Below are 26,880 nucleotides of genomic sequence, written 5' to 3'. Positions count from 1 at the left end.
CTGCCAATAGTGGGGCGAGTGAGGCGGGGGACGTGAAGCAGGCCGGAGCCTGCTGAGCGGAGGGAGCGAGCATGATGGTAGGGGGTTAGCAGGTCGCAGAGGTAGGGGGAGCAAGATTGTGGAGGGCTTTGAAGGTGAGAACCAGGATCTTGAACTACAGTTCCTCTGTGTGATGGGAAGTCAGTGGAGTCGGGCGAGGATAGGGGTGATAGGGTCACAGAGCTTGGTGCGGGAGAGGACACGGGCTGCAGAGATCAGGATGATCTGCAACCTATGGAGGGAAGAGTTGGGGAGGCCAACAAGTAATGAGTTTGTATAATCGAGCCTCGATGTAATGAAAGCATGTATGAATGCAGCAGTCAATTTACACACAGCAATGTCCCACAAACAGCCAGGAAGTAAATAACCAATTGTTATTTGGGGGGATTGTCGTTAGGACACAAGGAAAAAACTCGCTTATCTTTTCGAATAGTCTCGTGGGATCTTTAATGTTTTCCTGAACAGGCAGACGGGACCTTGGTTTAACAACTCATTCGAGGATGAAACCTCCAACAATGTAGTTTACCCCAGCACTGTATTGGGGTGTCGGTCTACTGTGAGCTCTGTGGGGCTTGAACCCATAACCTTCTGACTCAAAGGCAAGAGTGCTACCAGTTGACCGCAGGTCTTGCTTGAGATTGCTGATTTGCATTTCAGCATCCAGGGATTTCCTGCAGAGACATGGTAAGAGATGGAAGCCCACAAACTGGGGAAGGGGGAGTGCAGATCAAAGCTGTGCTCTTTACCACATGCTACTGTGCAAATGATTACAAGATCACAACATTTGTTTGGATGCAGAAGCCCCTTTGGCCTATGTGATCTCATCTGCCCTAACTACCTATCCTGCCATCCTCCCATCACAGCAAAGAACTGTTTTTTTAAAAACGAGTCCACCCCCAACCATCCTTCCTGGTAACCTGTTCAACTCCTTTAACCCACTGAGTAAAGAAAAACTTCATGGGCTGTCCTGAAATTATCCTTTGCAACTCTAAACCTATGTCCTTTTATTCTACTATCTTGGTGCATCCTAAAGTATTGTTCTGGGTTTGCTTATTCAATCCCATTTAAAATTGTATACACCTCTATAAGATCCCTTCTGTTTCTTACGACTGCAAAGCCTGAGCTCCTAAACATTCTACGCATAGAGATTGTGCTCAATCTACAGCTCTTATGTGCTGTCTCACAGCACAGCCCCAGAATAAACTAACTGTTAACTCCCAATGTGGAGAGTTAACCTGTTTGAAAATACAGTGCAGCTTATAGGTCCATGGATGCCTGAAGTCCTCCAAGGGCCAAGGGAGTTTACATTTGTGGCTGTGGAGTAAGAGAAGCTTTGTACCCAGCCTTATCTCTGGTGCCATTACTGCTTCCAGAGAGATGTGCAAAGTCAGGTAATCATTCATCCGTCCTGCCTACTCCACTGCGCTCAGCAGCAGCTCCCTAATGATAGCACATGGTGACAATGAAAAACCTGGTAGTAATGGTACAAATGTGCTGCTGGCATATGGAGGATCAAGTTGCTGCTTGCGGTAATGTTGCCAAAGCGACGACTACAGCCCACATCCCTGAATTGCTACTTGCTCAGTCATGTGCTGTTTTGATTGCTGCTAAATTTTGCCAAATGACAGTCTCGTAGGAACATTAATAATAATAATAATCCTTGCATTTGATATAGCGCTTTTCACGTCGGGAGGACGTCCCAAAGCGCTTCACAGAACACACTGTAAAGTGAATTGACTGTATATTTATGGGCGAACGCAGCAGCCAATTGCGCGCAGTAATGTCCCACAAATAATCGTAGATTGAAAATGACCAATTTATTATTGTTTTTTTGAGGGATTATTATTAGGTGTGTGGAGTAAGGAAACTTGTCCAAGATTTCACCCTGCCGGAAATCGAGCCCAGATCTCTCGCTTGCAAAGCGAGTGCTCTAACCACTAAGCTACAGGACTCCATGTAGTATGTAGCATGTAGTAGTACCTCTTTGTCCTTCCTTTATCCTCGGGGCTGAAATATTACGTATCATCATGCAACAAAGGTATTTTACGATTGATGATACTTTTTGCTATCTGTAGCAGCAAGTTTCTGTATGCTAAATAAATGGGATTTCCATAATAAGTACGCAATGACACTTCTCTAAAGATGGTAAAAAAATGTGCAGCAAACCCTCATTGGAGTCTAATTTGCAGAATGTCTTAGTAGATTTCTTGATATGTGTAATTATTGATTTTCTCACAGATTCAATGCGTTGAAGAAATTCAATAAAATTACCAATAATAATCTTTACATTTGGTATAGTACCTTTCATGTGGGAGGTGTCCCAAAGCAGTTCACAGGATATACTATAAAATGGAGTCACTATATGTTTATTTGCTGAATGCAGCAACTAATTTGTGCATAGCAATGTTTTACAAACAGCCATGAAGTGAATGACCAATTTTATTGAGACATCTGTTGAGATATACTGTATATTAATTAGATCCCAGAGCTACACTTTTATTCACTACCTGGGGAAAAGCAAAATCATTTTTGAAATTTGCCAACACTGTGAAGTTAAACAAAACGACCATCATAACACAGTTTTAAGAGATCGTTTCTGTGGCTCCAAGAGCTGATCCTTCTCAAAATATCCTCATGTGACTATACCATTCGTTTGGTAATGGGTAGTTCAGAGATACAATAAATTAAACACTTCCCTCTAAATTTGTGATTCTATGGTATTATGTCAATTAACAACTATATTGTTTAAGATGTTGCATGTAGCTATATAATACAACATTGTCATAGACTGTACTTGTACATAACATGATACGGTTACACCTGTGAGTCAGCCTGGTTCAGTTGGTAGCATTCGAGCCTGTGAATCAGAAGGTTATGAGTTCAAACCCCAGGTCAGGACTTGGAACTCATTAGTTCAGGCTAATACGCCAATGCATTGTTAGTAATACCATCCTTCATATGAGATGTTAAACTGAGGGCCCATCTGCCTAATCAGGTGGGCATTAAAGATCCTATGCCACTATTTAATAAGAGAAGGGAGTTTCCCTTCAATCCCCCAATAAGAGAAGGGAGTTTCTCAATAATCCCCCAAATAAAATTGGTCATTCACTTGATGGTTCTTTGTGGGACATTGCTGTGAGTCAATTGGTTGCCACATTTGTTTACAAAATATATAGTCCTTTACAATACATGCTGTGAAGCTCTTTGAAAATGTCCTCCCGATGTGGAAAAAACTATATATCAAATGCAAGAACGATCATGATGATGATTATAATTATAATAGCCACATACAAATGCAAAGGGATGCATCTGAAGTGAATTCACCAAGTTCAGACTAAAACCAAGGAACAGGAGATATTATATGTAGCTGTCAAATTTGTTTCAGTAGTATAGGAAAGGTTGGTAACATAGATTGATATACTGTGCTTACACTTCTGCGACCTTCGATCAAATGTAGCCCAGACTGCTAGGATGAAAGACTCTTCATGTGTCTTATGGTTTTAGGAACCTGTGTGAAATTAATTTGGGCAGTTTCAATCCAGCTCCTAGCTTGCAGAAGCCCCCAATATAAAATTGTCTGTAAATTGGCAGTCTCATGCACAGAAGCTGTGTTGTGGTGTTTGGGAAAAAATAAATATCAGAGTGATGGTATAGGGTATGCTTCTCTCAAATTGGGTGAAGTACATCCTTATGACAGAAAGGAGAAAATGTTACTCTGCAACTTTCCATCTTCTACCTGGATGAAAAGTGTTGTATTCGTACTGTTGACAGCCTTGCTTTTGAGTGCATAAAATGCACTAAGGCTGTTTCCAAAAATCAGTTGAACAGATCGAGTGTATAATTAATGTCATTCTTAGGGCACTAAAAGCAAGCTGAAACATAATAATCCTTGCACTTGACATAGCCCTTATCACGTTGTTGAGATGTCTCAAAGCCTCACAGGATATACTATGAAGTGGTTTGACTGGGTATTTTGGGGCAAAACGTGGCAGCCAGTACCGCACAGCAATGTCCCACAAACAGCCATAGGGTGAAACATATCAATGAACAATGCTGACATTATTGTTGCATTATATTGTGTTATGTTTTTATACATGCTATGTGATGCCAAAAGGTATGAAGCATGTTGCACCCGCTCATTTTACTGGGAAGCAGGGTACAGTTTTTGAAAAAGAAAATCTGCTGATACTGCCAGCTGTAAATGCTTTCTGTACATTTTTTACTGTGCAGAGTCCCTACAGAGCTCAAACGGATTTGTGAGTCTAATAGGGAACGCTTTAACAGCAAACTTTATTACAGAAATAACTCACTCAACCTAGCTACCAGATTGAGAGCTTGAGCTGCTGGGAATGTGCTCAAATCCCACAATGTGTCATTGCCAAATGATTCCTTTCTCTCTTTTTTGTTTAGACAGGAGGCCTAGTCCTGAGCGTTAATTTATTACCCTGTGTTCAGATCAGAAAACTGGGGAAGCATCTATTTTAGGTTTCCTTTACAGTTTACTTGGCAGGCAACCTTGCACACTGCACAAAACCTCTTGTGATTATGTTTACATGAGCTGACCTTGACCCAAGTTGTTAAAACAAAGTATTTGTTAAAGTATGCCTCGGTTCCAGGAAAACACCAGGCACCTTTATACGATGCAGTCAATCAAGCTAGGTGTAACTAAGTGTGCACTATATCACAGTACATTGCAATAGAGCAGTTGAACTATTAATATGTGTTGGCCCATATATTTCGTTTCTGTAGTCTCCGCTGAGTCTTATACACCTTTTGGTTTCAGAATTGTCTATTTGTGCCTCAAGAGTCTGTATCTGCTAATGTGCACATTTTACTTAACCTCTTAGTCAATGCAATGTTGAGTTGTAATGTAGTAGTGCCAATCAATGGACAAGCTGGCCACCATTATAATGCAAACTCGACTTCATCCCCCTTTCTTTACACAAGTATAAATTGGTGGAAATAGTTGGCTCACAAGAATAAAACAAACCATGTAGGACTAAATTGCATTTGTGTCACTCTTAACACCAAAAGAATCGCTTCTGTGATTATCCTACTTGGGGGAGGTAAGCAGGGTTTCCTTGGAGCTGAACTGCCTCCAAGGTGACGAGCCTGGCAGTGGAATGTCAGAATCAAGCCAGGCCCTCTGTGGCGGTCTCTGCAGTCCGGTTCCTGAGCCAGGCGGGTCCGCAGTATTCCTGGGCACTGTTGATGACAGCACAGCTCATCGTCAGGACTTGGAAGAGGAGAATAGTCACTAGGGGCAAGGAGTCATACCACTCAGCTCCTGTTAACTCTGCAAGCCAAAGCCCTAATGTGTAGTGTGGTTCTAGTTGGACAAGCAGCGAAAAAGCTTGCCAGACAACAATATTAATGGCAATTTGTGCGGTCTTAGCTGTTCAGACTTCAGAAGTACCCCAACACACACTCTGGGGACCCCAGGCTTCAGCTCTTTTCAACCTGCTTACCTAATTCCAGAATTAGGTAAGCAGGATGTGTTCCTCCCGAGAGAGAGTGCGCATACCATTCCAACAATTTGTCTCTGGCATTTCCACGTGTAGGTGGGAAGCATGGAATTCTCAGTTTGGTTTGGATACTCTTAAGCATGGTAATGGGTTTCCACATGTGTCAGACACACAGCTGACCCAAAAAAAAAAGCTTCTGGCAGAAGGGTACTTCTGGCTCAAGAGTTTGTTGCTATTGTGAACAGTCAATACGTGGTTTTAATTCATTTTGGGCTTGGCTTTTGAATCAAACATGGATAGATAATGGATTAGATAATTATTTGGGGAGGACAAGTTTGCAGGGCTATGGGAAGAGAGCGGGGAAGTGGGATTGAATTGGATAGCTCTTTACAAAGAACCGGCAAAGACACGATGTGCCGAATGGCCTCCTTCTGTGCTGTAAAATTCTATGATTCTATGATGGAGACTCTCACTTGGCCATGGAAAATAAAAGTAATTGTGAAACAATTGTGAATTAATAATGAACTCTTCAGAAGAATGAGGCAAAGCAATGTTTTAGTTTTTAAGTTCATATTTTCTTTAAGCTGTTGAAAAGCCAAATCCAAATGGATTTTCTTAGAATATATTTTTTTNAGATTCCAAGCTGAAATATTATCAACTTTCAATTACAACATGTAACAAATAGTATAAGAATAACAATAATCCTTGCATTTTAAATCAATTTAATTAAATAAGTGTAATTAGATAAATCCTTGCATTGTAAAAAATAATAATAATAATAATAATAATAATGGACGGTCATGTAAAGCCAGTAACTGTCCAATACATGCAACACATTTTATGAATGCATAAATGAATGCTCATTCCACCTGATGACAAAATATTGGAACACTATATGTGAAAGAAACCTGGTGTCGTGGAGAAGCTCACGGCATATAAATTCCAAACCATTAAGAGACCTTACTGCCTCAGAACTTCTTATTGTTGCTGGTGGCTGCTTTTCTTTGGGTTTCACTAGGACAGCTCTTTTTTATTTATTTGAATCTCCTTCTATTCAGAGACCTGAAATACAGTCACCGGGTCAAACCAGACAAGTGCTGAATTGAAACAGTCATGCCATGTAGATCTATATTCATTGTGATTAGAATGAAGATGCCGAAACCCCACTTTTATTTCATTTCTAGACCTTGAAAAGCCTCCAGGAGAGTTAACCTGCATGAGCTGCTCCTGGAATGAATTTGATTGGGTCTCCAGAGATGTACTTAACTCTGGCACAATCCTACAGTACATTTAGTTTTCAGCAATATGCCTTCTGGACAGCATTATCTTGTATTCCTGTTTGCATGCTATCTTTTTTTTGAGCAGGCAGTAATGCTTCACATCTGTATGTCATTCAGTGGTTCAAGTGTACATATAAACAACGCAATTACATTGCAATTGCAGAAAAATTAGAAATAATTATCACCAAAATATGTGTAAAATGATATTGACAGATAAGAGCAGCCCCACCATTATCTGCTCCCCAAGCTTCGTAGCCAGTATTCGTAGTGCACCACATGCTCGACTAATTCATGTTGGACGCATCACAACAACAAGGAAGGTCTTTGCAAAAAGAGCCATGGTTGTTGATTTATTCTCTGTTGCTCAAAGTGCTTATAGATAGTGAAGCTTGTGGTACTTGTAACCTCTATGCCCCCTGGATAACCTCCAACCTCATCAGCAATTATCCTTCATGCATAAGGATAAACAAGAGTATCCCATGGTAACAGCTCAGTGATGTGCTAGCAAAATGTGCCATATCTTCTCCATGCAAGATACAAGGGTCTGGAAACAACCTAATGGAATTTAAGTGCTTTGCCAAAGGAAGAAGAGGGAATCAGACATTGAGCCAACTTGGACTGCATGCCCATTCCTTTTGCATAGAGTTCAGGAAGTAACCAACCCTGCTGATAACTTGAAGGCACTCAATAAAGCATTGCTTGACATGAATGCTGGACTTGCTGCATGTCATTTAGTGACACTATTCTCTGTTGGTGGCAATATTAAGAGCAGTTAATACTCAATCTGAAAGACAAGCAACACTAAAAACAGTACAGGCTGACATAGATAAAACTGAGAATTGGACTGACAAATGGTGGGTGATCTGCAGTGTTGAAAGGATCAAGTAAATAATAGATTACAAGGATTGTGCTTGAACATTGCCACTCACCTGTCCTCTAAACTCTCTTCAGTTTCAGATATTCATCTTTTGAGCTTGAGAATCATTACCATATGATGGGATCGAACAAGTGTAATAATAATCCTTCCATTTGATGTACCACTTTTCATTTCAGAAGGACATGTAAAAGCGCTTCACAGGATTTACTGCTTAGTGTAGTGACTATTTTGTAGGTGAACAAGGCATTTGGTGCACAATAATGAGCCACAAAGAGTCATACTATGTAGCAGAAATGATAACTGGAAAACTGCTAGAGAATGTGATATATTGGAAGAGCAAGCGGGTAGAGGGGAAAGAGAATACTTCAGGAAAGAAGAGAAGAGCAAAAAATTATTTTAAAAAATCTTTCTTGCTCACATGAAGTGGTGCGTGTGTGTGTGTATGTATATATATATTCATTTGTTAATGGTAGTGGATATTGTCAATGTATGTTTAATACTAGGGAGAAAAGTCTGACCAGGTTGTTGATGTTGCTTCTTTTATGATCTTTTTCCCCCTTAAATAAAGATGAGCATCTGAGAGTGGGATGGGGGTGGAGGGGTGGGGGGTGCTGCGAGCAACTGATTATTAAAAACTGCATGATCTATATAACCGTGTCATGATTATTTTTATTCTCTTTATTTTCAGGATGTTCCCGCGGCAATGAACATTCCCCTGTTTCATCGCCAGTAACTAACCACGGTTCTCCCACGGGCACACCCAAGAGGGCTCCAGGAACAATAATAGTTCCCTCCGGAAATCAGAGAGTGGCAAATACTCCACCTGTGGTTACTATTGCTCCAACACAAACAGTCAATGGACTTTGGAGAGGTGATGGCAGACAGGTAGGAACTAGTAATAATAATATTAAAATAATCCTTGAATTTGATTTAGCGCCTTATCACGTTCTTGAGATAGTCTCAAAGCGCTTCACAGAATATACTGTAAAGTGAATTGACTGAATATTTTGGGTGCGAAACTGAGCACTGGAACAATGTCCCACCAAGAGTCGCGGATTGAGTGACCAAATATTTTTTTTTTAATTAGTGATAGTATTTCAGATGCTCTTTAGGGAATCTCATCAATTACTGTGTTTGAAGATGCAATCATTTGTAATTTCATCACAATTAATTAAAATATATTTCTTTTGGTCCTTAGCACAATTCCACACAATGTAAGTGCAATATAAGACTATAAGGATTTGTCTTAAAATCTTGCAACAATCTCTTTGACCGCGTATTTAGTCAACGCCCTCAAACTCTCTTTCTTTTCCTCCCTGTTGCTACTCCTCATCATTGTGAAGACATGTTGATGTCTTCATCCTACTTGAAAAGTATGGGTTGTTGCCCTTGAAGTAAGCAAACTACGTGAACTATGTAGAATCTGCAGTTACACTTTGGTTGGATCCAGTTGCTCAAGAGAGAAATGTTGAGACTGTCTGAGGCACACAACTGTTCTGCATTATAGCAGCATCACTCAGCCATCAATGTTAACGAGTTCCTTACGCACACCACAATACTTCTATCAGCAATGGAAATACATTTTTTTATGAACAGTTAAGAATGTTTCCCAGTGTTTCAAGCTGTGTAAAACAAATCGAAAGGGCAAGCAAATGGAAAGTATGAAATTATCAAAGTTTTCTATGCTGTAAACCCACCTTCAAAATAAAAGCCTGGCATTCTGCTGTTGCGCCGTGCTCCTGGAAAGCTGTGACGTTCTCCACTGTTTTGTTCTCTTTCTGAACGAGTAAAAAGAAATTCTAGAACCCAGATTTTTTGACTTGAACAGAATCTCCCTGGGTTTATGGGGTGGTTTTAAGAAAGACAATTGTTTTTGTCCTATCTAGTGAGACAAGTGTATGAAGAAATGCAGTGTAACTTTCTTTCAGATGGTTGTTACAATCCTCTTATTTTAACCAGTTCCAATAAACGCTTAACACTCAGTCACAGGCACTCCTGATAAGAGAACCCATTTGGGGTTTGTAATAAGGAGGTTTTATTTTTTCGCCTCTTTTGATGGTACGTTGAACTGCTTTGAGACATCCTCCCAAAGTGAAAGGTGCTATTTAAATATAAATTATATTGCATGTGCGTAGATGTAGAAATCTGGAAGTTTATGTCTCTATTGCATAATCTGTTTCCTATTAAGATAACAAGTGGATGGATATTTCATAATAAAAGCTACATGAATATGCTTTCAACCCAACGATTATACTGCAGTTTTCTCATTGATTCTGCATTCAGATCATGGAATCAAATCATAGAAATTTCAACACAAAAGGAAGGTTTTCAATCCATCCATCCTATGGGGTGCTAGCTCCTCCATTGAACCTATTTATTCTTAAGGAAATACAATATACTGCATTTACAACAACAACAACAGGATTACATTTGTATAGCGCCTTTCACGTCGGGAGGACGTCCCAAGGCGTTGGACAGTGTACAGCAGAGTGATTGCGGGATGGAATTCCAGAGGTTGGGGGTAGACTGACAGCTTGCGGAGGTAGGATTTGAGAAGGCTGACAAGCAGGGTGTTTGCATAGTCGAGCTTGGAGATGATGAAGGCATGAACAAGAGTTTCAGCGGCCTGAGGGGTGAAGTCGCGGCGGAGTCGGGCGATGTTACGGAGGTGAGGGAAGGTAGAGCGGGTCATGGCTTGGATGTGGGGAAGAAAAGATAGTTGAGGGTCGAACAAGACACCGAGGCTCCTGACTGGCGGTGAGTTGAAGTGTGCAACCATAGAGGTTGATGCTACCAGAGCCTGAGGTGCAGAGGCGCTGGCGCGAGCCAATCAGGAGGGCCTCAGTCTTGTTCACATTCAACTGTAGGAAATTTGCCCTCATCCAGGACTTGATGTCCGACAGACAGTCTGTCAGGACAGCAGTGGTCCTGGAGTTGAGGGTGGGGGCAGAAAGATAGAGTTGGGTGTCATCCACATACATTTGGAAGTTACCCCATGTCTGCGAATGACGTCACCAAGGGGGAGCATGTAGATATTAAAGAGGAGAGGGCCAAGGACAGAGCCCTGGGGGATGCCAGACGTGACAGTGCGGGGGCTGGAGGAGAAACCATTAGCGGCAACAAAGTGGAGAGGGTGAGAGAGATAGGAATAGAAGACAGGATAGGAATTTAACTGGATGCTACAGACAAATTGGAGAGCACAACAAATATTGGATGCTTCCTAAATCAGTTCAATAATGATATTAGTTTCTAAACCCATTACTCATCCAGAAATATTGGTCAGCAATAGCAACAACTGATGAATTTCAAAATGTCTCTCTGCATTTCCAGCTATGAATTTCAAGAAGGAATCAACAGAGACAAATGGTGGCCATTTCTCATGTCAACAGTGGATTATTGTTCATGGTTTTGACTTTTGCCACTGGACTAACCATTAAATCCGCATACCCTAAACATCCTGACTTCTGAGAATGTTTTCTCCCTCAGGGTTTTGACAATTAAACTTGCTCCCGTACTTTTTTTTTTACTTAGCAAAGGGCCCGAGAAATTCATTCCCAGCAGCTAGAACAGGGTTTTAAATTTTAATAGTAACTTTCTCCTCAGTGCTGTGCGTGGGAGCTTCCTGGCACAAATGGATGCCCTGTTTGCCAATAAAAACAGTGATTACTTGTTAAGTGCTTGGAGACATTTCGACATGGTAAGGTGTCGTAATAATTCACGTTCTTTCCCTTTTAACTGTGAATTGAAAGGCTGAATATATTAAAATATTTTTGCTTTGATATCATACTGTGCTGCTGAAGGAAAGAAAAATGACCAGATTAAATTTTTAATATTCTGGGACTAACATTCAAGAGGCACGCAGCAGTGTCCACGGCAGAGAAAGGTGTTACACTTCACACTGAAGAGCACTTGAAAGGTAAAATTGAGTGAATGAAGAGGATAACAGAAGCAACAAGAAACTCAGACCAGTAAGCATTTGTCTGTCTTCAGTGACCAAGCCAATAATAATAATCCCAGCATTTGATATAACGCCTTATCAGAATATCAAAACATTTCAAAGTGCTTCACAAGATTTACTGTGAACTGGGTGACTATGTATTTTTTGGAACAATTCAGCAGCCAATTTGCACAGAGAAATGTCGTGCTAAACAGCCATGAAGTGAATGACAATTTATGTGGGTAGGATACCAGGAATATTCCCTTCCGTTTTCAAATAGGGCCATGGGAGCTTTAATGACACTTGAACAGACACCTGGGATCTCAGTTAAATGTCTTATTCATAGGACGGCACCTCCAAAAATGCAGTACATGTGCCCACCCCAAGCAGATTACACTATGAGCTCACACCCTTCTGACTCAGAGGCAAAGTGGTACCAACTGAGCCAGGCTGACAGCATAAGCAAAAGAGTAGTACTGTATGTTAGCAAGCAGTGTACACTAAGACAAAGATGAATTACACTAAATATTAAACCTAAATAGGACACTTGTTTAATCTTTGTGAGGAGGAAGGTTATGAGCAACCAGCATAATTGGATCTGTTGTGTTTCTTTCACAGTGTTTCCCCTATTTTTTTCAGCACTGTTACAGCAATTGGAATATAAATGTGAAAATAATTATGAGGAATCATATTTTTGTAGCTCTACTTTGTGTATTGGGACCTAATTAGGAGAATCCATCACCTTACCTGGCAAGGTACCTGGTGACTTAATAACACACCTCTGATAATTACCTCTGTTAACTGGGGACATCTCTCATTTTCTCTGTTGAACTGTGAGTTTCAAATGGCCATCACAAACTGGGTCAGCTAGCTAGGGAAATCTCTGGTTTTCTCAGATCAACAGCTTTTTGATTACAAGCAGGACTGTGGTGGCTTTTTATTCTCTTCCCTTCATATATTAGCATTTTTAGAGTTATTCCTCCAAAGAGTTTAAGAGCGACAAATAAGCGCTACCCACCAAGAAAATGCAGTTCAGATACTCTCTTGTGACTTTTAAGGTTGGGTATTTTGCAAAACCTCATTGAGTCATCTGTATCACTTCTTGAACCCAACTCATTTTATTTGAGAACTGGAAATCATAAAATAGCAAATTGGGCTCCCCAGGGTGTTCTCTATTCTGAAGTCCCAGCATTTCATCTTTGAGTCTAGTGTTTCTAAAAAGAGCTTCGAAATGCTAGACTCAAAGATGAGGTTAAAAAATGTTTCTTAGGAACTTGACATGATCACAAGATTAGTTCAGGTGAAGAAGACCCTTCAGCCCATCCAATTAAATTTAATCCTTCCAGGATACCCACCTTACCATCCCCCCATCACAGCAGCAAAGCCTCTTTTAACTTTGGAAAACAAATTAGCCATTTGGCCAATTGAGCTTCCTATGGCATTAAGTCTACGGAAACAGTCTAATTCCATTTCCTCACCTTTTTTTGTATCTCTTAATATCCTATCCAGTTCCTTGGTTCATTTATTTCTATGAATTGCTTTGACGGTCTTCTGCTCTTAAGTTTCCCATTAAGCCTTCTCAAGACTCTCTTCTATTTCTCCCCAACATGTTTGTTTTTAATGATGACCATTCTTCATAAGTGCTCAAAGACTCTACCCAGCGTGAAAGGCGCTATATAAATGCAAGTTGTTGAGGTTTATTGCTGTATCAACTCTATGCAATGCCTGATCCTCCAATTTCTGTAAAGGTCCCATTAGCTATAATGCATAGTCAACTGCATACAATCAGTTGAACATGATGTCTTTTCCCCTGAGGATCTCTCTTGCTGAGAGTAGAATTTTCGCATATAAATTGAGTCAATAACATCTGTGAATTTTTGTAATTTGGTTCTCTAATGCATTTTTTTCTATTAAAGTTTTAATCCCATTGTAAAATGACATTTCAACTAACCTTTCAACTATAGTCTCCACTCTGTTCCGAAAGACAGATGTTGAATCGTAGAATTGGTGTAGCACAGAAGGAGGCCATTCGGCCCATCAAATTTGTGCTGATTCTATCAACCTATCAATCTAGAGTAGTTTTCTCCTCTAATCCCATTTTCCTTCTCTTTCCTAATAGCATTCATTGATTTTTTTAAAAGTATTTTCCAGTTCCTTTATAAATGCTAATAGGTACCTGATTTGAGCAGTCACTTTTGTAAATAATAAAACGTTATTTCCAGTATTTCATGAATCAATAACTAGGGGGATACAATTTACACAGAACAAAGGGGGGGGGGTAAAGAAACTTAAAAGAATTGTTAAAATGTGGAATGCGTTGCCACAAAATGACTGTTGAAGTCAAGTAGATAATAGCAATTAAAAAGGAATTGGATGGAAGGAGGTAAGTGGGGTTTCCATGGAGCTGAACTGGTTACAGAGTGACATGTTTGGCAATGAATTTCAGAATCAAGCCAGCCTTCGGTGGTGGTCTTGGCAATCCGGTTCCTGAGCCAGGCGGGTTCCGCAGTTTTCCAGGGCACTGCCGATGACAGCACAGCCAGCCTGGCTCATCAGCAGGACTTGGAAGGGCAGACCAGTCCCTGGGGGCAGGGAATCGTCCCACTCAGCTCCAGTTACTTTTGCAAGCCAAAGCCCTAATTGGGCCGGTGGTCCTAGATGAACAACCAACTACACATGAATGCCCCAGCAGAATCTAAGGGGGTACAAAGCTAGGTGCATTTAGCCATCTCCAACAACAGGCTTGATGAGTCTATAGATGTCACCTTCTGAAATTCAAATCTTTCTTTCTTTACTCACTTTGAAGGTGGATATTCCTTGATCCTAATAGTTAATAATATTCATAGTGGCATCTAAGAGATCAGACACACCTGCCGGAAAAGCATTCGAAATATCCATAAGGTAATTCTCAAAACTCTCCCAGATATATTGTAGATTGCAATTTTGGATCTGAAACTAAATAGTAAAGTAGAATGGCAGTGAAAAATCTGTTTAAGTATGCCTTCAGTTCCTTTACATTACAAGTACCAGATAGAGAAATTCAAATGTCTCTGGTAGAAGGAAATAGAGCTCACTGCCATTCTTTTGAATAGGCATTAACAGCAATGACCTGTCTTACAGGTATGGCTTTGAGAAGTGATTATATTTTAGGAGATCTTGTCTTAGTCTTGTGTCTCTGAGATAAGGTACAGAATTTTCTAAACAAACACTGTAGGTTGATATCCAATATGTATTGGGAATCATGCATATCTGTATAGATAATAAGTGTGTCAGGCTGGCTCAGTCAGTAGCACTCTTTCCTCTAAGTCAGAATGTCGTGGGTCCCCCATCAAGACTTGGAACTCCTTAGTCCTCGTTGATACTCCAATGCAGAGCTGGGCATGATGAGAAATTAAACCAAAATATCCATAAGGTAATCCTCCATAAGGTCCTGTCTGCATGTTCAAGTGGACGTTAAATATGTGATGTTTACATTTCTGGCCCATACAGACCTTCTCCAAAAATCAAGGAAGAGCTATAATTATGGGCAGAAAAGGCAAGTTGCGAATGAGAATTTGAAATTCACAGGTTTCATCCAGTCACAGCTGTTTTTGATTTTTCTGACAGATTCACCCTGCAGTATAAAATGGGTGAATTTGACAGAGTTTCATGATAGGTGATTTGGACGGAGTATTGTTGGACGGCTGGAAGCAGGTTGCTTGCCTTCTCAGCTGCAGGAGGTGCAGGGCCTGGGGACGTAGGGAAGATTGTAAGAAATTTAAAAAAATCTAACCTCAAAAATCGCCATTTCTGCTCCTTTGTATTTGTCGAATGTAAGCAGAGTTCAACACATTTCTGTTTACGTGCAGAAAATGTAATAATTTTAAATGCAAAGGTTTTTTTTGCAATAATTGTACTGGAACAGCACCACCTGGAGAAATCAAAAAGTCCTTGTGTGAGTATTTTAAGTAATTTAAACTTAATTTTCAGTCATTCGCCGGAAAATGATAATGTGATTTTAAAATGTGATTGCATCATAGAATCTTACAGCACAAAAGGAGGCCATTCGGCCCATCGTGCCTGTGCCAGCTCTTTGAAAGAGCTATCAAATTAATTCCACTCCTGCACTCTTTCACCATTTTTTTTCTTTTCAAGTATGTATACAATTCCCTTTTAATAGTTATTATTGAATCTGCTTCCACCACCCGTTTAGACAGTGCATTGCAGATCGTAACAACTCACTGTGTTTTCTCCTCATCTCCCCTCTGGTTCTTTTGCCAGAATGAGGTTCACTTTGGAATTTGATATTGGATCACTAGGTTTGTTGGCATTCAATCCCAACAATCTCTCTCTGGGATTTCCACGTGTAGATGGGATGCATGGAATTCTCAGTTTGGTTTGGATACTCTTAAGCATGGTGATGGGTTTCCGCATGCGTCAGACACCCGGCTGACCAAAAAAAAATACTGAATTCCTTACAACTTCAATACCAGTAATCACATCAACAAACTGTGCCATGACAAGGTGATCTAAATGGGTTTTTTTCAGTCACGGGAGTGCTTCATTGACAGAAGTGCTGTATTTTGGATGAGACCTTAAACTGAGTTGTTGTCTGCCTAGCTGGTTAAACTCCTCAATACCTCAACGCACACTCTGGGGTCTGCGAGCCTTGATACTCGTCAACCTGCACCTAATAATCTCTGAAATTAAGTAAGCAGTGTGTGGGCTTCAGGGAGCATTCCATTCCAGACACAGAGAAATTTTCATGCATAGGTGGCATAAATATGTGGAACTCTTAGTCTGGATACTATTAATCATAGTGATGGGTTTGCATGTCAAACACCTGACCAAAATAAAATTATTGGCCGCCTGTACTTGAAGTGGATATAATTGACCCATAATACTGTTTGAAAAAGGAAGGCAGTTTCCACTAGTGTCCTGGCCAACAGCCCTCCAGATGTTACTGTGATTGCCTATGAAAAATGGTCAGTGCACTGGACCCCAATTACTGTAAAGTGCTTTGCAGATGTTTCAGTGATAAAGAAAAATGCACACTTTTCTTCAATCTAAAGACAAGCCCCTGACTGAACTGATAAACACACTTTTCTAGAGCACCTGAACATTGGATCCTCTGATCCAAATCTGAAGTTTAAAATATCGTATCACAAACAGCCTCATTGTTGGAAGAATTAAAGTTAATAAACTGTGTGCTGCAAATGTTGACTGTTGTGCATACAAATAGAGCTTTACATAACAAAGTCACTTTCTAGTGAAATCATGTTTCTGAACATATTGCAGAGAATGCTTTGACTGAAGCAAAGGCACAGGTTAATAAGAAGGGTCAGTTGTGAGCAGGATGATTTATTGAGCCTGAATAAGTAGAGTGAAATCTCACTATCAATTCGTAAATGCCACATGAATCAAAAGGTGTGACATGTAAAGGCAACAGAAAGTGAGAGTTGAAATATGGCTTTGGTGACCCTGAAGTAGTAACTCACAGACAAAGGCTGAGCCAAAGATATCTCTAAACTGTAGGCAGGTGACTCCTCACTGTCCCTAATTCCTGTTTGAGAAATAGCATGGCGAAAGGGAATATTTTTACTGACGTCCTCCTGACAAGAGTTTAATGGGAACTGCAGGAGGATAAAAGTATAGTCCAAATAATTAATATTTCTTAAATTTGCAAGTATAAGTGTAGTCCATCCCTGAAAATGTACAACCAATTTAGAAGTTCCGTGCTGTTTTTCTGCTATATTATAACCTGTCACAAAAGACCTGGTGATGTGAGCAAGCCCCGCTTTGATTTACGGAAGACCTATGTAAGACCTTACCTAAGATTTATGTAAGGAAACCTGAAATGACAAAAGACTGTTTTGGCCCATTAAGTATATTCCTGGTTCAGCCCAAATCTTGGCCATAATGATTGGCTAACGCATCCTGCAGGAAATATTATTTGCCATGTGGTTTGGAGTGCAACTCCTGCTGTCCTTGATGGTGCTGCTGGAGTACAGGAGGATCAGTCAGTAGTTTACGTTATTACCTTGTCATGTATATGGTGGAGCTGCTGGTCCCTGGCCATGACCTCGATTGTTGCTCGGGTACCAATAACCTGTAATGGGTGCAAAATGACAGATTTCTTATGATTCCAAAGGTTACTTTACATTTATGTCCATGCATTTCCTTGCTCAGTTTGATGCCTCTAATTTGCTTATGGAATAGTCCTTCTTGTTCGTATCATTCTCTTTTGAACGTTGCTCTAAATCATTTGGTTCCATGAGGGGCCCTGACTACATACACTTGTGTCCCTGAGTAACTCCAGTTCCGCAGCATTAATAAACTGGAATATAAGATCGGTGAGGCGAAAAATGCAACATGGGAAGTGATAATTACCATATCACGTAGCATATTCCCCTAGTTCACCCTCCCCAACATCTCTAAAACAATAAAAGGTAATGCTGACAGCTTTTGGACAAAATAAAATGCAATAAAACAAAATGTAAAAATAACATGCAGGGAACACACACTGTACTATGTAAGAAAAACTGGATGCACTTTTGAAAACAGCAAAGGTGGTGAGAATGATGTCCTGATTTCAAGCCAAGAGGATATCTGCTTGGAATATAGTGTTTCATTTGCAGACATACAAAATAATAATGCAGAATTTTTTTTCTAAACATTTAAATGCTGAAATTATGAGATACTCTAAGCCTATTCACTTTTTCTAAAGCAACTACCATTTCAAGATGTTGGGGAAAGTTTTTCTCAAAAAATGATGCCAAGTAAAAATCTGTTTTTATATTTTTTATATCAGTTAGCCAAATGCCCAGAGGCTGGATATCTCATATATCTCTATAATGTCCTCTCCAAATATCCCACAGATAAAATTGTTCATTCACTTCTTGGGTGATTCGGGGATATTGTTGTGCACAAATTGGCTGCTGCATTTATCTACAAATACATTTCACTTTGCAATAAAATTCCTGTGAAGCATTTTGAAACATTTTAATGAAGTAATAAGGTGCTCTATCGAATATAATAATAATTATTATTATAATCATATTATTCATTGCAGTGTGTAGAAGAACAAAGGAAACTTCCTTCCTTAGCCAATGGCATTGTATAGAAAATTTTGGGATGTCTTCCCAATGTGAAAGGTGCTATACGAATGTAATTGTGTATTGTATTGTATCTTCACAATTAATAACAGCAATACTCTGCTTCATGTTTAATAAAAATGAACAACGCTATTGAATGCACAAATAGAAGACCTGAAATTCTACCTAGTCTTTGTCTATGAGACCATTTTGTTTTAAATTTTTCCAAAGTTCTTACAAAGAAATGGCTACCAAATTAAGACTGAATCAGAGAATTTTCAACAATTCTAGGAAATCTTACATTTTAAGACAAAACAATTTTATGATAGAATTTCAGGCCTTAGAGTTGCATAGTTGCGCCTCAAATCTCTGCCACTTTTGCTGTCTCATCCACAGCTGTGACTAAAAGCGGCTTTTATGTCAATCTGCTAAAAAAGGCACAAGTGAGCTCACTGAACAACTATCTGAAAGTGCTGCCCCTGCAGTTTACATTCTGTCAGTGGGAAAGATGATAACAATGGAGGGAACCAGTCGATATATATGAGCTTGGAGAGAGGCACCTACCAGACACTAGGGATTTTAATTAAACTGGACTCTCACAGTGGATGCGTTGTATCGAGGCTGTCTCCTACAAAGAAAGCAGCTGGTTACAATTTGGGAGAAATCTCAAAATGGGGGGACCTGGGAGAAAGTAATTGACGTGGGGTGGACTTCACAGTATTTTAAATGCCTGAAAAAACATGCATTTTTATAGTGTCTCATCACATTAAAATACATCACAGATAATTACTGTCAAATGTGATGAATCAATAGGGGTGTTTAAAGGAGAGGTAGAAAGATACTTAGGTAGTGGATGTATTAATAGATGCAATACTCGGGTAATAGATGTGGAATCCTGTAGCTCAGTGGTTAGAGCACTCGCCTCGCAAGCGAGAGGCCTGGGTTCGATTACCATCAGAGCGAAACGTTGGGCAAGTTTCCTTACTCCACACGCCTCTGTTTACCTAGCAGTAAATATGAACTCGGTTGTTAGCCGATTGGCTGATCGCTTTTCCGGGGGTAACAATTCCTTAAAAAAAATTGGTCATTCAATGACTGTTTGTGGGACACTGCTGTGCGTAATTGACTGCCACGTTTTGCCCACAAAATATACAGTCAATTTACTTTACAGTATATTGTGTGAAGCACTTTGAGATGTCTCAAAGATGTGATAAGGTGCTATATCAAATGCAAGGATTATTATTATATTTACATTGGAATTAGAAAAACTGCCATGATCAAAAGCTGGAGAAACAGATTCAGTGGACTGAATGGCCTCCTGTTGCTATTTTTTTATGTTGCTATGACTATATTTGTAGGCAAACGTAATCATTTAGTCCAAAGGTCTTACAAACAGCTTTTCTCTTTCGAGTAATGCCATAGGATCTTTAACATCCATTTGAACACCATTGAGTCAGTGTAGACGCTGTCAGTAGCTTCTCCTTTAATTAGGTTGCTCAGCCCATCTGCAACATTTGAAAATAATTTAAGTGCAGAATGTCAATCAGGTCATTATTTTAACATGCCATTGTGCATGTTTTTTTAATACGTTTGTGTTTACGTTGACTGTGAGAACCAATGGATTAATATCTATCTGCAAACCCGCTTGACAAATGAACACCTAATTATAGTTGCCCGATGAAGGAAAGCAGCCTGTGAATCCTCTGAGTGGAGGATCCGGAAGCTTTGCCAATTAATGGTAGGGTTTGTGGTATTTCTTAACGGCATTCCTTATTAAGAAATATCAGTAGAAATCCCACCATGATACTTCTTTGCAGAAGCATTTTCAACAATAAAAAGCACTCAGAACAAGCAAACAATTGAAGGCGTAAATCCAGCTGCCATCATGCATCGCTGATACGTGCGAATCAGGCTCAGAAGCAAATCAAGGGTCGGATATACTGCATATATGGGACCGATGAGAGTGTGTGTTACATTGTTTTTGTGGTGTCATTATGAACATACAAAAGCATGGAACAAGAAAAATCCATTTGGTCTATAAAAGCAGTTCTTTTCAGAAACCACATAAAGTCTGCTCTTAAGTGGATTTCAGTCTTCAGAGGAGAGGCTCACACTCTGGAGTATCTATCTCACCTTCCAACTGGCATTATACATACTTGAGTCATTGCCTTCTTTGGCACACTTCCATAGTCTCAGCATCTTAGGAATCATCAGGATTTATGCAGCATTCAATCATCCCTAGCTGTGCTTATCAGCATAACCTTGAGTCCTTTTCCTCACCTGTTATTTACCCAGTTCGGTTTCTAAAGGTACTAATCTGCCGTACTGCCTGTTTTCACCAGTAGTCTGGCAAATTCACAGCTGTGTATAAAACAAGCCTTCAAATCTAGTCTCACTTAAGGCTTATTAATGTTGTGCTTTATCCTCGAGTTCTGTGCTCACAACTTGTTAAATAGCCTTCTTGCTCTTGTGCATTCCCTTGACCATTGCTCTCAGCATAGTGAAAATCTAAATCCATAGAACATTGGAACCCAGGAGGCACATAGAGTCTGTACTAGCTCTTTGTAGGAATAATCATTCAGGTTATAAGCCCAGAGAGGAAAGACAGTGAGAAGAGAGAAGAGATTGGGGGCCTACAATACAGTTGAAATTTTTTGTATTCTGAGTGGAAAATATTTTCATTTTATTTGAGAGGTGTCATATCGCACAATGCTGCCCTTTCCCTATAACCTTTCAAATTATGCTTTTTTGGATATCTACCTGGTTCCCTTCTGAAAATTAATATAGTTCTGCCTTAAATACTACTCCCAGCAGGACATTCTACATCGTAACAACCCTCAGTAACAACAATTCTCCTTCTCTCACTCTTTGCTCCTTTGGTAATTATCTTAAATTGATAATTAAAACCAGATCATTTTTATTCTCAGTCAAGTTTTGTGCTTTGTTTCTCTTAATAATTCAGAACCCTAAGTTCCACTGAAGGGTTATTCTTGCTGTTCTTCTCTGAACCCAGTCCAATACATTGTTTCATTGATAAAGTGTATGATGTGGAGAGCAAGGTTCAAAATGTTAAAATTGGCATTTCCAAAGCACTGGGAGGTAATGGTCACCATATAGCGCTGTTAGGTCTGGACTAGCCTCCTTGATCATTCTTTCAGTCATCTTTCCACCCTCCTCTAGCCTCTTCAGCTCCCCTCCCACTGGTTTGGGTGCCCAACTAGCTGTGTGAAACACTTTGAGACGTATAAGACGCTATTTAACTGTAAATTGTACAAAACTTGCCCATCTATGACTGCCCTAGTCATTCAGGACTATATCTCGCAGTTTGAGGATACGTCCAGACTTCCAAGTTTCATTGATGTGCTGGGCAGCCTTGTTGACTATAATGGCCTTGGATTGCTGCAGGCCAGGCTTGTTGGAGCCAATTCAACCCAGGGGATGCCCCAATTTCACATTGCTTCAGACATGGTATTCAGTTTACTGACATTGAAAAGAATAGGATTGTGTGGTCCAAAGTGAACTTCAATCCAGAACTTCTGATGCTAAGTACCATGCTCAACCAACCTAGTTCGGTGGTACGACTGAAGCTCTTGGAACTGTGGGCATCTGCTCCGTGTCCTGTTTCCTCTTTCTGCTTGTTTTGTAATGTGCTTTAGGCTGTTACATGGCATCCAACTGGGATTAAATTGACCTCAGATTGAAAACAGAATCATGTATCTGTATTACTTTACTGAACATATCAAATTCAATAAATAGAATTTGAAAAAATCCTTTACTTTAAAAAGAGGGTAGCGCATTGAGGTAACAAAAATATGGAGTGCGTAAATCTGATTTTACCATTGTAGTACATACATGTAGCAGGCACAAATGTATGCAGTTGTTTTTGTACAAACGTATAAAAATATTTTTATGTATTCCTATCGTCATGATTTATTTTGTTCAGTTACTTGTGCAAAATGAGTATATGCTTTCTACATTTATGTTAAAATGGAGTTTGCCGGTGAACTAATTATGTGGCACTGACTATAACATTAGGTATCATTGAAATACATGCATTCAACTAAAATTAGTTTTTGGTGAATTCGTTGGCACGAATACAGTTTTCCTCCATTGCATATTGTATTAAATAAGGTCCCTGGAGTGAGAGAGTAACACAGATCCAGACAGACAGAGACAGAAGGCAGCCCTGCTTATGTAGAAAAGGATTAATTATGAAAACACCAGCATGTGAATATGTAAATTAGTATTTCTCCGTTTATACTCCAATCAAGCTCTAATTGTTTAATTGCATATGAAATGATGCACTCTTCCTCCTTGGCTGTTACAAGCAGATGCTAGCATTAAGGTTTGCGATAGCTAACAATAATTTTATTCTCTCACCAGCTCTCAGACAGTGCCCTGAGATCCAGCAGTCGTGAACACCCACTGTCCACAGAGTCTTTGTTAAAAAAGGACAAACTTGCAGTACCCACCCACCCTGCACCCTCACATCCTGCTTTTTATCTCTCCAGTAATTCTGCCCAAGATTTACCATATTCAGCCATCAAGTAAGTATTTGCTTATCTTAATTTTAGCATTCATCATAATGGTCATGTTTTGCTACATTATTTTTAGGTTGCTCTCCCATAGCTTCAGAGCATCCTAGATATCAATGGATAAGACATTTTAAACTTTAGATTTTCCCTTACTTCACCCACATGAACATTTCAATCAGGTTGACTGTAATATTGTGTGGTGTATGTGAGTTCTGTTTAAAATATTTATAAAATTCTGTGCCAGTCAAGACATCCATATGTACACCATATGTACACACACATATTCACACATGAATATTAAATCCTTCCCTCATACACAGTGTATCCTGTATTATTCCAATTTTCATTGCTCACTTCCCATGACCAGACAGTCCCAACCTTCTCTTGCTTTAATTCCTTCATGTTTGTGTCTGTGTTGGAGGACAGAAAATGAAGCAGACGGTGACACTGGCCACTGCCCTGGACTGTTTGACTTGGATCAGCAATTGTACCAAACTGAGTTTTCATGTAGAGCAGAAGGCTAGACTTGCCAACTGACACTGAGTCCACATACAGGGCAACCTCATTATAATCTGGTCACCGGGGGTCTCTGGGGTTTTGTGACAAACAAAGCACAAACAAAATATACAGAACAAATGCTCAGTATGCAAGTGACATCAGTGAGATTCCTGTGTGAACTGTATTAGTGTACAATTGCAGAAACTGACATCAGTGGTGATGCACCTTGCTGGAAATCAGCCATTTGTTAGAGTAGGAAACCCATTTAATTCGCTCCAGAAGCCATGCGTCCCAAGGTTAGTAGCATACCACAGGGACCTCGACTTGGATATAGGGGGTACGGTATAAAAGTTTGCAGATGACATCAAGCTAGCAAGAATTGTGAATAGTGATGAGAATGGCAAGAGACTGCAAGAGGATTGAAACAGGTTAGTGCAATGGGCTGATCAGTGGTGGGATGTTATTCAATGAAGGGAAATGTGTAATTTGTCTGAATCCCGCAAGCAGAAGATAGCAAATAAGCGAGATTCAAATGGAGTCAAAGTTGATATCCCTGGCCACTGAAGGCCAACGAGCATGGTGAGGCAGGGGTGCATGCTAGGAAAGTTGAGCTAGCGGGAGTCTACTCACACACTGGCCACATATTTTTTTTTAAATTTCCGTTTCAGGCCCAGTCAGGCTAGGTAGGTTTGAATTCTGGAAATCCGGAGTCCAGTAAGCCGGGGGTTTACTGTGTATTTTTTTCAAGTTTGAGCTGTTTCATTTTGCCCTTCTGCCCCCACCCTTTAGAACTCCATCCCACAGTTTATTTGCCTTGTCCCCTTCTTGCCTCCTGAAAGGCCCCTCTCAAGACCTTCATCTTCGCCCACACCTTCTGTCATCCTCCTAACCCATCCTCCCTACCCTCCACCCCTCCTGATCCCAACCCCCAGATCGGGTCCAAATCCATGACTATCCAGCACCTTTGGGACGTCCTCCGAACCTGAAAGGTGCTATACAATGTAATTTGTGGTTGTTGTTTGTTTTATCATGTGAATAATGAAGCTTTTCGGGGATATCTGACATATATGGTCATCTCATCTCCATGCTTAAGAGTACCAAACAACCAAACAAAACCGACCACTTAAATATGACAATGGCTTTCTACATGTGTCAGACACGCCGTTAACCAGAAAAATTATCACTTGAACAAGGTGCTGGAGGGTACCTGGAGACTTTTGAATTGTACCACTGTGGGAAGGAATGAAACAGCCAAAGCATCTTCTAGAGAGGATGGAGAGGCATAAAGAAAGATTTTTTTGCACACAAAAATCAGTTAGCCCTTCTCGAGAGGAGTCTTGCAGATTTGCCTGACAATCTAAAGGTTAAACAGTGGTGCAAGAGCAGCAATGATTATAAATATGCCTCAAGGACTGCACTTATTGCACCTCACAGGAACTGCTAATCAATATAATCATCATCTGCTATCAATACGACTGTTAAATGAAGATCAGTCTTAATTATTTCCTTCATGATACCAATGTTATTGTCCACTTATTTAGGCAAAACATAAAATAAATACAATGCAAATTCACATTGCCATCCTCCAAAAAAAGCATACCTATTCCTACTTTAAAGGAAAAGCAATCTATTTGTTTTGTCCTGTAAAGTCCTGTAATGTACTGGTTAGAGCACTCATCTCGCAAATGAGAGAACCTGGGTTCAATTCCCAGACAGGGGGAAACCTTAGGCAAGTTATCTTACTCCACATGCCTATGTTTACCTACCAGTAAGTAGGAATCCAGTTGTTAGTTGATTGGCAGATCGCTTTCTGGGTGTAATAATCCCTTCAAAAACAAATAAAATAATAATAATTTGGTCACTCAGTCCACGACTGTTTGTGGGACACTGCTGTGTGCAATTGGCTGCTGTGTTTCGCCCACAAAATATATAGTCAATTATCTTTACAGTATATTCCATGAAGCACTTTCAGATGTCTCAACGATGTGATAAGGCACTATATTAAATGCAAAGATTATTATTATTGTTTTGTCACCGCCCTCTGCAAGTAACTTCTCCAGCCTGTTAGCGAGCCATCTAGTTGATGCAAATGTCAGCCAGACAGACCCTCTGTGGTCGGAACACATGAACCAGAAAACTACATTGTTAAACGGTCTTTCGATATGGGGAAAGGAGAAGTGGGTGATGGCCTGTGAAGCATAAGACTATATGGATCACAGATATTGAACACAAATAAATCTTCCAACAGAGAAAGTTTTTAATCCAATAAGATTGTGTGAAATGCAGGGTTTTGAATAGTGTGCATTTCTGTGCTTATGTGCCTTGAGTATAGTGAATGTGTCTTGAAGTCTCAATTCAGGAAAGCACATTTCACAAGTGCCTGTAACTTTGCAGTTTGCAGCGACCAGTCCCACACTTGGTATCTTCCAACAGCAGGGCAGAAGACTTCCTCTCAAGTTTCCGTCCATATCATAGTCGCAATGAAATCCAAGCTTTGTCCTCGCTGGCTTCCCTTGGGTTGGACTCATCAGCAGCCGCTGCATCTGCAGCTTACTATCATCCTGCCTTCTTATCCCATCTTCCTTTTCATCATCCAACATATAGGTAAGTACCCAGACAGTGTAAGCGAAACCCGTTTACTTGTTGTCAGCACCATCCCATTGTGCCTAAAGTGGAAGAGCCAGTAAATAAGTTCAGCTACCCATCTTAATCGTCTTAAAAACAGCATTGCAGTATTTTACATATGTGTCAGCCTGGCTCAAGTTGTAGCACTCTCGAGCCAGAAGGTTGTGGGTTTCAGCCCTATGTTAGGACTTGGAATCACATAGTCTAAGATGACACTCCAATAGGGGGTGGACTGGGGGTGTACTCCATTGTTACAGATGCTGTCCTTTGGATAAGATTTTAAACGGAGGCCTGTTTGCCTGTAGGTGGACGTTAAATATTCCATGGCACTATTCGAAAAGAGAAGGTAGTTTCTTTTCCATGGTGTCCTGGCCAACAGTCTCCCCAAATAAAATTGATCACTCACTTTATGGCTGTTTGTAGGACATTGCTGTATACAATTAGCTGCCATGTTCACCCACAAAATACACAGTCACTGCACTTTACAGTAAAACCTGTGAAACTTTGGGATGTTCTTCTGACGTGAAAGGCGCTATACCAAATGCAAGGAT

At 40.1% G+C, this 26,880-nt stretch overlaps 1 protein-coding gene across 1 annotated transcript in view; it reads left to right on the top strand.

The window, feature by feature from the left end:
• Nucleotides 1–26,880, top strand: part of LOC103176331 (genetic suppressor element 1-like) — a 186,533-nt gene that overhangs the window by 142,008 nt on the left and 17,645 nt on the right. The window contains exons 3-5 of the mRNA XM_007889788.2: nt 8,350–8,546; nt 23,055–23,218; nt 26,099–26,308. Of these exons, the coding sequence (XP_007887979.2) occupies nt 8,350–8,546; nt 23,055–23,218; nt 26,099–26,308 (571 nt within the window). The remainder of the gene's footprint in view (nt 1–8,349; nt 8,547–23,054; nt 23,219–26,098; nt 26,309–26,880) is intronic.

The sequence above is a fragment of the Callorhinchus milii genome, unplaced genomic scaffold, assembly GCF_018977255.1.
Source record: "Callorhinchus milii isolate IMCB2004 unplaced genomic scaffold, IMCB_Cmil_1.0 Scaffold2, whole genome shotgun sequence".
Classification (NCBI taxonomy): Eukaryota; Metazoa; Chordata; class Chondrichthyes; order Chimaeriformes; family Callorhinchidae; genus Callorhinchus; species Callorhinchus milii.
The sequence above is the reverse complement of the archived record's forward strand: the minus strand, read 5'-3'. Positions and strand labels throughout refer to the sequence as shown.